General features: G+C 40.2%; 1 protein-coding gene across 1 annotated transcript in view; it reads left to right on the top strand.

Moving 5' to 3' along the window:
* The window catches only part of RAB31 (RAB31, member RAS oncogene family), a 130,047-nt gene that overhangs the window by 77,207 nt on the left and 40,393 nt on the right, over positions 1-12,447 (top strand). Inside the window, exons 4-5 of the mRNA XM_026005954.2 lie at positions 9,287-9,358; positions 10,405-10,511. Of these exons, the coding sequence (XP_025861739.1) occupies positions 9,287-9,358; positions 10,405-10,511 (179 nt within the window). The remainder of the gene's footprint in view (positions 1-9,286; positions 9,359-10,404; positions 10,512-12,447) is intronic.

Raw genomic sequence — 12,447 nt, 5'->3', positions numbered from 1 at the left:
TTTCTCTCCTCTCGCCTCCCCTGGCCTCCTCTCCACTCCCACTTCTGTTTTCCCTCCCTTTTCACTTTTGTGCACCTAATTTCCTAAATCTGGTTGAAGTACAAACCAAAGGGCCTACTAAGCCTGTGGATGTCATTCGTGACAAGGAAATTGGGCACATGGTCGTCACTGAGTAACAGAAGAGCGTGCTCCCGAGGAGGCGCAGAGGGACATGTCTCTGTAGGAACAGCTCGAGTGTCCTTAGAACGCAGAGCTCGCTGTTTGGAGACATTTCTATCCAGAGCCCCTTTGAAAATGTAGCCTGACCCCACCCTCCTTCTTCACCTTCTAGTTGTTTCCTAGGGGCACTGTAACAGATTACCCCATGTTTAGTAGTTCAAAACAGCACAAGTTCACTCACTCACAGTTCTGAAAGTCAGAAGTCGGAGAAGAACTTACCAGGCCAATACCAAGGCATAGGCAGGGCTGCTGGACAGTGTATCATGCAGGGTAATCTTCCCATCTCAAGGTCAACCGGTCAACAATCTTAGATCCATTAGGACCTCAATGCCCCCTTGCCATGTACCATAATGTAGTCACAGGTCCCAGGGATTAAGATGGGGATATCTTTGGGACTGTTATTCTATCTGCCAACTCCTTAGAATAGTACCTGTTATGTACCAAGTGTTGAATGAGTGAAAACATTTAGTATAAGCCCATATCTGCATTACATCAACTCATGCAATGTTTCACTGGAGAGAAGCAACTGAGAAATGGAAAGATCATGGAATTTGGAGTCAGAAGATCTGTGTTCAAGGTCTGGTGACACCATTTAAGAGCTGTGTGTCTGTGGGCAATTTACTTAACCATTCTGAGCCTTTTTTCTCATCTGTAAAATGGTTACCTGGTTACCTGCTTACCTGGTTAACCTGCCTTCACAGGGTTATTGATTCATCACATGTGTTGTGTTGTTACATATTTGTTGAGTCCCTGATATGATCCAGATAAGGGGTCAGGAAAGGTTCTCAGAGGAGGTGGCAGTTGAAGACATGAATGACATGTGTGAGTAAGGGTCCAGGCTGGGGAAGGCATGTAGGATGACCTTCAGGGCTCCATGTGGCTGCATGTTCGGAGGCCAGGGCCTGGAGAGAGAGAGAGAGGGAGGAAGACTGGGTGCCTGAGTGACACCACAGGACAGAGTTCAGATTTATGCTTAGTAAGTTAGAATGATTTTGAAAAAACACCACCCTTTGACTTTGTTGGAAGAAAAAAACCACTGTGCTCTAGGGCTAACATAATATGACGTCAAGTATTTGCTTCAGAAGATTCCAGCGTAAGGGGTGAGGTGGGAGGGGAGGTGGAAACATTCCAGGGGTCATGTGTTCAGGCTGATCTTGAGGCTAGGGAACGAGAGAATGGAAGCACGGTGTACCAGGCTCTCTTCTTGTGCGTATGGTTGAAAATTTCCACAATTAAAAAGCCAAAAATAGATTTGATGGTATATGTAAATGACATAACTCAGAAGTTAAAAACAATCCCTCTGGCTGCTATGTGGCCAGTGTGGAGGCCACTGCAGTATCCAAATACTCCAGTAGAAACTTCCAGATAACCAGTCAAGGAAAGATGGGTCTGCAGGCTGCACTAGGTGAACTCAGCACAGAGGCTTGGGTGCCTGGTGCTTTTGGGGGTGAATGAAACCACATACCTGCAAGTGTGTCTTGTGTGGATCTGATCTCTTCCTACCAAGGTGCTGTCACAGACTTGGGAAGCTCCTCATGGGTGCCCAGCAAGGCAGGCTTTCCTTCGGGTACCATGTTGGCAGGACTGCAGGATGGGTAACACTGCCAGAGAGCGCAGGGTCAGGCCCTGCTCTGGGGCCCATGGGCCAAGGTCTGTCCTGATCCAGGTGATATTTGCTTGCTGTCCCATTCTCTCGAAGAGGGGTGTTTATCGTGAACAGGAGGGCTGTATACAGACGGGAAAACTCAGAGCAACCTGAGCAGAGTACAGAGGGAAAGGGAGCCATGACCAAACCTCATGGCATTTCCTTTAAATGAATGGTGGCTGTGTGGGATGAGAAATGCAGAGAACTTAAGGACGGGGTGGGGCAGAGTTGTGGACTTTTAGGAAATTCCATTGGTTTGCTAACAGATAGGAATTAGAGTTGAGGTTCTCTGTAGTTGGGTATTACATGGGTGGGAAAAAATGTACTTCTACATCATTTCAAAACCTTGACTTCTGTCTTATGCATTATTCTAAGGATCAGAATATGCCAGTTCATTACCTTGTCTTTTACAAAAACACTGACCCATGCCCTACTCTCCAACCCCCCCTTTTTTTTTGTAGAAAGATGTTTGGATCTGTGTTGTATCATTGTCTACTAAAGAAGGTTTGCACCTTACTTTGTCAAAAAGGAGGCAAATAGAGATCAGGTTACCTCTAAAACCCAGCTTCCTCCTGATATGTTTGCTTCAATGCCCTGATCCCTGAATGCCATGGAAGCTCTTTGACTTTAATTGGCAAATTGAAAGAAAGAAGAAAGAAGGGGGGTGGGAATCCCCTTTCATTGTAAAAGTAGTGTGTCCTATTAAAATTAAAGAAAAATCTGGACATATTACAAGTAGTGGTCTGCCTATGATGGCATTATTAGAAATAACTACTGTTAATAGTCTGCCTTATAATTTCCCAGCCCTTTTTCTATTCAGCTTTACTTACTATTGGATTTTAGGACATCCGAGTGGGCATATTATATAGGCCTTCTGCTTTTCTGTGGAAAGAGAGGGTCTGTGTAAAAATCAGAAATGTTCTTCTGAATGGCACAGAAAGAACAGTCAGTAATGGTTTTTCCATTCAGCTTTTGCCAGCTGAGAATGTTGGGAATGTCAGGAATTTTCCTCTACCACTTCTCTCTTTGTTTGAATCCTAATGAACCACGGGATATGTTTTGGTTTCTGCCCTTGACTGTCCATGGCCTCAGGGTTCTGTGGGATGGTGAGAATTTCTGATTGTGTGCTGGCATTCAGAGACCGATCAGCATTGGCTCCCTGGTTGCATTGAAGTGACTCACCAGGGACAGTGTCCTCTGAAAATCATAGCACATAACCAATCCCTACAAGTTACTGGACTTGATGCAAGAGCAGTCTGGTTTGGATAATTCTCGTCTGGGGGACAGAGCCCAGCTGGAGCCTGTCCTTGTTTGGAAACTTTATGTGTTTTCCACTACTGCTCATTCTTGACATGCAGAATTTTTGCTGCTATGGAATTTATGATTCCACAAACCTGCATTTAAGGAATTTTTCCTGAAGCAGACTGGGTGGTCTGGAGGATTAGGATATTTCCTGGAATAATACTTTCCACTGTGTGCTGACTAGTGTGTGCATGCACACATGAATGGGGTGGTGTGGGAAGGGAAGAAAGGTTTGTGTTGTAGGTAATGCACTTGGAAGAATCAAGAGCAGGGCAAAGGAAGGAGGTTCTATCCAGAGTCTGTCGTACCTTGGCCGTGAGGATCGTCACAGAGCTAGAAAAACCTTAGTTATCACCACTGACTCCACCCTCACTGCTAACTGACATGAAAATATTGAGGTTCAGAGCCAGTGGTCAAGAAGGAATTCTTGGGGCATCTTCAGTGCAAGCAGGGTAGTTTTATTAAAGCATGAGGACAGGACCCGAGTTTCAGAAAGAGCTACACTGGTGTCATGAGAAATGGCTGTTTATATACTTTCCAGTTAGGAGGGGGTTAGGGATAGCATAAGTCTCTGAGGAATTTGGAAGCAAGCTTTCCAGGACCTTGAGGGGCTTAGCTGTTGTTGGGAAAAGGCCATTTACACTATCTAGTAAAATCTTAGTCATGAGACCCTTCAGATGTCTATCAGTGGGCCATATGCTTGGAAGGATGATTGCTAACATATATCTTGGGGGAGGGGGGTAGAGACAAAGAAAGTTTCCAGAGGAATTTTTATTTTTATTATTTTTAAAGATTTTATTTATTTATTCATGAGGGACACAGAGAAGAAGAGACATAGGCAGGCGGAGAAGCAGGCTCCCTGCAGGGAGCCTGATGTAGGACTTGATCCCAGGACCCGGGGATCATGACCTGAGCCAAAGGCAGATGCTCAAGCGCTAGGCCACCCAGGTGCCCCCAAAGGAATTTTTATATGTTAGAGGAGACTTACAGGATCCTGGAGGTTGAGCTAATATTAAGCTAAAGTATTAATTAACATGGAGACAGTTGAGTTCCTAGAGGAGAGTCACTCTGCCTGTCTCAAGGACTTGTCAATGGACCGTAAATTGTAAGGAAATTGATTTTTTTTTCTTTTGCTTTTGTTTCCCACACCGCTACCCACATTTTACCAGAATAGAGCCAGGCATGGATATCTAGACTCCCTTTGAGTCTAGATCCCTTCATACTTTGCCTTCAATGTGGATTCTGAGCATACTAGGTCTCAAGATGTTAATAAATATTACTTGTAAAAAGGCTAAAAAAAATTGAGTAGTCTAAGTTAAAACTGGAACAAATAGTTTTCTTTACTACAGAAATTTTCAGAGCCTTCAATGTACTAATAATACTTTGTAAATCTCTAGAAGATCATTATTACATACAGCATTTCTGAAACCTACTTGGCCAAGAAACCTTTTTTCCAAAAATCACCTCATGAGCCCAGGGTTCTGTAGAAGACCCTTGGGAAGTACCAGACTGCTCCACTTGTCTCTTGTGCCATCTCATATATTTTTCAGAAATGAGAGTTTCACTGCTGCCCAGCAGTCCATTGTATGGCTAAGGGCAGAGTATGAAGAGATCTAGACTCAGAGGGAGTCTAGACAAATTTATGTTTCTGGCCCCTGATGGCTAGACATTGAAGTGTGTTCCAGTTTTTCAGCATTATTTGTATTCTGGAGTGAATTCTGGTTCCCCTGTGACCATCTTGGATCATTCCCTTCAGATGTGCAATTGTTGAATCAGTGTGTGAACCTTTTCAAGACTCTTGATATTCATTGTTCGATTGCTTTCCAGAAAGGTTATGCCCACTTATCCTTCTCCCAGTTGCTGGAAGTGAGCGCAGGGTTAGCATTTATCTGTAAAAGCTGAGAAGGTTGAAGAAGACCATTCCCTTCTCTTTTATTCTGTAGATGATGCAACAATTAAAAAACACAAAGTCACCCACAATAAGGACATTTCTTTTGAGAGTCAGATTGACTTTTCACAATTCCCTGTGCTTCTTCTAAATAATTAAATGCCACTTGAGAGTTATCTGAGCACTTTAATTTGGTATTCTAGATATTTTGCTGGATAGTTAGGGAAGAAGGGATTTTGAATTGGCGTCTGTCTTGCTAATTTTCAAAGAACTCGTTAAGGTGAGAGTTAAAAATTATAGCAACCTCCTGTGATTATGAAACTGTATTTCTAGAAGAATCTTTTATGTGAGTGTTTTCATCAGTCTTAATTTGGGCTCAACGGAAATTGAATTATGTCATGTTGAGTATTAAAGCCAATTGTGGTGCTTTTGTTTTTATATTTGTATGGGGAAGAGTATATACATTGTAGGCTAGAAGTGGTTTATCTTTTTGTCTTCCACTAATATTATCCTTTGGTCAATACATTATTGGGTTTTGGAACTCAGACTTGAACTTTTAACTCATTAAAACCCCCAAGTCCCCGGCACTAAAGTCATTTAAGTAGCTTCACCAACAGATTTATTTCAAAATGATTCCATTTGGAGGAAGGAAAGAACAAGTAATGCATTATATACAAAGATCTATTCAATAATTCATGAGACCTGCACACCAGTGACCATTTCAGATTCAGTTGGTGGTATCAGAGCTGAAAATGAACTCTGTCTTAAGAAGATGCCCACAGTTTGCTCCTCTCTGTGCTTAAGTTCACGAATATCTTGATATTTGAAGTATAAATTTTATACCTACATGGTGTTGTTTATGTGGACCTTTCTTATACATTCTATTTCTATTTCTATTCTTATACATTCTATTCTATTTCGAAAAAAAGGCATTTTATATAGTTGGGCTAAAGGACACTTTATATGCATTCCCTACCCTTAGCAAAGCAGGAATGTTTCAAAAATACATTGTTTTTTCTTCCATTTGGGCAGGAATTCTGATTTTATTTTCTATACCGGGGAGTGGATTTCCAAAGGATGTATTGAAAAGAGATTTATTGATGCCTGACAATTACAACAAACGCACAGTGTTGGGCAGTGGAGATGAAAGGCATGGGTGGTAAATGGCCCCCTGTCCTCCAGTGACTCCTGGCGAGTGGCCAAGGCTGTCAGCTGGGAACTCCTGGGTTCATCCTGAGCTCTATCCAACACATTCCCTTTTCTAAAAAACCACAGAGGCACCAGAGCAATTTCTGTCCAGGGTGAGGCTTGCACAGGGGCTGGGGAGGTGAGAAAGAGGCTGCCTCCTTCCACACTCCTGAGAGTGCCACACTAACTCTCTTCAGTGCATTAAAAGGGAAATCTCAGGAACTGATGTGCTTCATATCCCCAAATAGGATCATTTCCCCTTGGCAGGTCTTTATTCAGTGATAAGTATTGTGTGGGAAATAAACATGAATGAGCAAGGGTTTTGTCGTTCACTGGAAAAGCTTCAGGATTGATCCTTCCTTCCCTTTCTGCTCCTTATCCTACTCTCCAATAAAAATTACTGCTTTTTCTTTTTTAACTTAAAAGGCGATTTTCTTTTTAAAAAAATCATTGTAAACATTTATGCTATGCATAATGCTATGCAGACTCTTTTAAGAAAAATGTACAGATCACTGGAAATCCCATTTAACATTTTGAGAAACATTGTTATAGCTGTACACATAGATTTACCCACTCACATTTTATCCTAAATTGTAGCATGCTCCATAGGCTGCTTTGAGACTTTTTTTTAAATTTCTTTAACAGTATGTAATCTTTTCCTATAAATAAAAATCTTCACCATCATTCAGTTATTTCAGAATATGCCATTATACGCAGATACCATTAATGGATTCTGTATGGTGAACCATTAGTTTTCAAATATTTGCTCCCATGTATAACATACGGATGAGTATCTTTGTATGTGATGATCACTCCAATATATGTTCCTGTAGGTGGAATTACTGCGTCAAACAATATGCACATTTTAACTTTTGGTATATATCATCCACAATGGCTTTTAAAGAAAGTATCTCTTTTTTTAAAAATAAAAATAATATATTGGGGTGCCTGGGTGGCTCAGTCTACCTTTGGTTCAGATCATGATCCCAGGGCACTGAGATCAAGCCCCGTGTGGGGCTCTGTGCTCAGTGGGGAGCCCTACTTCTTCCTCTACCACTCTCACTCCCCCTGCTCTCGCTCTCTCTCAAATGAATAAATAAGATCTTTAAAAAATTATATATTTAAGTTATACAACACAATGATTTGATGTACATAGACATAGTGAAATTATTACTATTGTCAAACTAGTTAACATATCTTCTCGCATATTTTGTAAATGATGAGAGCACCTAAAATCTACTCTTCTGGCAAATTCCCAGATGCAATACAATATAATTAACCACAGTCATCATGCTGTGCATTCTATTTCTAGAACTTATTCATCCCATATAACTGCAACTTTGTACCTTTTCACCAACTTCCCAATTCCCTCCCATACCCACTCCTGGTAACTACCCTTCTCTCTGCTTCTGTGTATTTGACTTTTTAAGATCCCATATATAAGTGAGATCATGCATTTTTTTTCTTTCTACTTCTGGCTTATTTCACTTGGCATGATATATTTTAGACTCATCCATGTTGTTGCAAATGGCAGGATTTCCTTTTTAAATGCTGGATATTATCCCATTGTGTATGTACATACACCACATTTTCTTTATTCATTAAGTCAGTAGGCACTTGGGTTGTTTCGATATCTTGTGCATTGTGAGTAATGCTGCAATGAATATGGAAATACAGAGATCTCTTCGAGGTATTTGATTTTATTTCTTTCAGGTATATATCCAAAAGGGGAATTGCTGGATCATATAGTTATGTGTTTTTTGTGTACCTTTCATAGTCCTGTCTATAGTGGCTGCACCCACTTATATTCCCAAAGGTGCATCGGGGGTCCCTTTTCTCCACATCCTCACCATTACTTGTTGTCTTTTGTCTTTTTGATAGCAGGCATCCTAACAGTTGTGATATCTCATTGTAATTCTGACTTGCATTTCCCTGAAGATAAGTGATATTGAGAGTCTTTTCATAGGAAGGTCTTTTTCTTTTTTTTCGAAGATTTTATTTATTTATTTGAGAGAGGGAGAAAGCACAAGCAGGGCAGAGGGGGAGAGAGAGAGGGAGAGGGAGACTTCATGCTGAGCAGGGAGGCCAACTCAGTGCTCAGATCCCAGGATCCTGACATCATGACCTGAGCCCAAGACGGATGCTTAACCCACTGAGCTACCCAGATGCCCCAAGAAGGTCTAAAATACATTCCCATGTAACATATGAGAGTGGTCCCCTGCCCAAATCCAAACTAACAATGAATATAATAAATCTTCTTAATACTGAATAAATTAACACATGCCTCTTCATGCTTTTATTTTAATTTCTTTTGCTGTAATTGAATTTTTAAAATACTTATTGGCAATTTATGTCTCTTCCTTGGAGACTTATCTGTGTATATCCTTTGTCCATTTTTCTGTTGAGCTGTCTATGACTACTCAACTTTCAAAGATCTATTCTTCAGAAAGTACATAGAATCTGTGCAGTATCCTCAGCATAATTATCTATCCTGTTTTGGGGGAAAGAATTCTAGTGATCAACGAGTCTTGCTTTGATCACATTTTGGAACAGAGCTTGTGTGTGTCACCGTGTGCCTTTGAGGGACAGCAGCCGTGCAGGCTGAGGGCGGGTTGTGGAGGTGCCCTTGCTCAGTGTTCCTCATTAAGGACACGGTGAGGGTCTTGTGACCTGTGCCAGTCTCCTCTTTTCCTCCACTTGGCAAGCATCTTTTTCTTACCACTGAGTAATTCTAATGAGATTGCCCTGGGTCAGTCATATTAGATAAGTAATGAGCAGTAGAGAAAAAAAAAATCATAGAACAGGAACATTTAAAATAAAGTTTATTTTTGGCCTTAGCCCAAAAGTGAATTTCATGGTCTATAAGCCACAAGCACATGTGCAGTCAAGGAGGAGAATTTATTGCCTAATATGGCTCCTGGGGAAATACTAGGGGAAATTGAGGGATTCTATAAGGCTAATGTAGGATGAAAATTTTATATTTAATTTGGGGTTGCATAAAATGTGTTGATTTTGGCCTAAAAATATTCATTGTTCTTAAACAGTTTCATTCACTGGCTCCCATGTACTACCGTGGATCTGCTGCAGCTGTCATAGTATATGATATTACCAAACAGGTAAGAATGCCTCCTTTAAAATTTAGATGCTATTTATGTTGATTCTCTGCCTTAGAAAGACTTCACTGCGTGAGTCTTGCCAGTAGCCTGGAATGAGATTTCATAGCATGGTAGCCAGGGATAAGCAGCACCATATATTGAGTTTATTCACCTATATGTAGTGAAACATTTCAAATTTATTAGCCAAATTAAATGAACAACAATGATTTTTTTTAATTGCCACTACTGCTCTCCAGAATGTCAGCTTTTTAGGAAGGGGAGAATTATTTTTAAGTTCTGCATGTTTTATAATTAGAGAATACTTTCTATTAGTGTTTCAATCACACTACTTAAAATGTCAAGGATAATGTTTATGTATGTGTAGTGTATTTGCATATATATAGTATACCATATTTAAAGTATACTTTATCATGTTGAGGATCTAGGATATCCATCAAGTAACTGCAGTGGTTTGCAGACTGGTTTTTTCCACTCCTGGAGTTCTGACTCAGCCCACAGGACTGCTGGTTTAATGATCCATCACTGTTGTCAACCATGAGTTCCTGACCATTTCTACCTAAAAACCTAGTGTTTACCTTGACTGGTTTGCTGCAGGACGATTGTGAGTGAAGGGCAAAAAGGAGAACAGGATGAGAGGAAGAGAGCGTGAGAGAGAGAGAGAGAGAGAGAGAGAGAGAATGTATAGATGTATTCTTTCTCTTTCTTTCGTGAAATAAGCATGAACATATCTGGTCCTACGATTTAAGTCTTTTTCATGTTGCGTCAAGGCTATCATTTTAAATTAATGGCATTTATAGAAGAAAATTACTAGTATGATTTTCTTCATCAAGTTTAAGTTTTAGAAAAGGAAACTTTTATAGGCCATTTAGGTGTAACATCTAATATGAAGTTTTGTGCCAAGATAGGGTCTGGATGTTAACATATTCACATACGTTTGCTAAAAATATTTTTCTCTGTTAAATTGAGTTAGGTTTATATTTCTACTTGGTAAAATACTGTGTTGATGAGACTTTCCAATGACTAATTTATTTACATTTTGGGTTTAGGATTCATTTCATACCCTGAAGAAATGGGTGAAAGAACTGAAGGAGCACGGTCCAGAAAACATTGTAATGGCTATTGCTGGAAACAAGTGTGATCTCTCAGATATTAGGTAAGATGCATTAAAAATTTTTTTTGTCTACTGAATATCCTTCATCTCTGAATGTCTACATGTAGAAAGCTGTCATGCCTGTGTTGTTAAGTCTGTTCTCAGTATAATGATTTAATAGATAGTCATTCACTTGTGGTCCAGGTAGTATTTATTCAACCGGAGTAGAATTAAGGAAAAATAATATGGAAATGCAAATTGGATGGATCACCTAGGAGTGGATACTAAAACCAAATTGCACATTTACATCCCTGACTCTAGAGGTCTTTGGGCTTAATGCTTTTATTATTTTTGTTGTTACTTTTTAAAAATTTTATTGACATTATTTCAACTGGCCATTTTTTTTTCAACTGGCCATTTTAATAAGACTTTCATATGGTAAGGAGAGTTAGAATTCATAATATTTCCCATAGCATCCATGTTTATTTTAGTTCTAACTTTAACTTAAGGTTATAGTCGGGTCTATATAATCTCGCTGTTTTCTTCTAGGATCTGAAGGTGATGTGTCATATAGAAACACTGGTTTCCTTCAGAGACACTGGTTGGTTGACCTGGCTTTACTTAGAGCAAAGTTTGCAGGGATCCAGTCCACAGGGACTAGAGATTTGATGAGAGCTTTATGCAGCCTGATAAGCTAGCTATTTTTACCAAATAAAAATGCAATAAGAAAGAAATAGTGAATTTGCATCATCTCCATCGCGCTGGCTATTTAACTCTCTGCAATTCCCTGTCATTGGTCTTCATAAAACAGCAATGTCATGCTCAGGTTTTGCTCATCCAAGTACGATTAAGCAGAAGTTTGATAAACAATGGAAATAAATCTTGCAAAAGCTCTTAACATGGCCTTTGACAAATTGCTCTGTTTTTTCAAGATTTCAAAAGCTTTGTATCATGTTGCATTGGGTTGGTTTATAATAACAGCCATAAACACCACTTAATTATTTGTTTTTCTGGGGGCTGGACAAATCTTTAAACTCCCTAGACTTAGTTCAGATCTCTACATTCTTTACTATAATCCTGAAATAGCTTGCTTGTCTAGAATTGCAAAAGAATCACTTTAACTTTTGTCATTGGAAGGGGGTCGGGTGGGTGGGTAGAGACAGCTTTTGCTGAGGGGAGGTGCTATCATTTGACACCACTGGATTGTAGTAAAGGTGTGACTTTAAAGGAACTGAACCTTGTGTATTTGTGGCAGAGCTGAGGGACACAAATTTAAGCAGACAATGATATAGAGTTGACTGGAGTTCAGATTTTTGGAACTGAATCCCACTTGAAATTATTTTCAGGAAACGGGACTTATTGGAAGGTACTGATATCCACATAGTAAAAAAGCAGGGCTGCCTTACTGGCATTTGATATATTCCATTTTTCGTCTCTGGCTCTCTCTCTGTTTCTAGTCTAAATTGCCATGGAAGGATATCATCATATCATGACAGGGCATTTGTGGTCAAGAGACGGGACTTGGGGGACACAAGATGATTTTACCCACCATAACCGTGATGAGAATAGGAGGGGTAGGTATTCTTGAAGAGGGGCAGCTCCTAGAAAAGTACAGCCTAGCCAGACAAAACATGTCTGTGACATGTGGGCTTGGCTTACAGATACCTGAAGGAGATGTACCATGTTTCAGGGTGGAATTTGCCTTTCATGCAGTGGTATAGTGTTCTCCTCAACAGCCATTCTGCTTTGTGCCCAGCCTATATGTACAGTTTTCAAAATGCCCCAGCTAACATTATCCATCCATCTCACTTTCAACCATAAATTCATGCACAGCCCTTCCAATGGGAGACAGTCCCGGTGCTACATCCAGCGGTGACATCACGGGACCACCGTCCCACTAGTTCAGGTTTCTGGTTAGTTTACCTTTCTTCTCTAGTTTGGCCTTAGTGAGGTCTGAATGTGGCTTCTCAAAATCCTGCAGTGTGGTTTAAAGTGTGGA

The sequence above is a fragment of the Vulpes vulpes genome, chromosome 13 (assembly GCF_048418805.1).
Source record: "Vulpes vulpes isolate BD-2025 chromosome 13, VulVul3, whole genome shotgun sequence".
NCBI lineage: Eukaryota > Metazoa > Chordata > Mammalia > Carnivora > Canidae > Vulpes > Vulpes vulpes.
The sequence above is the reverse complement of the archived record's forward strand: the minus strand, read 5'-3'. Positions and strand labels throughout refer to the sequence as shown.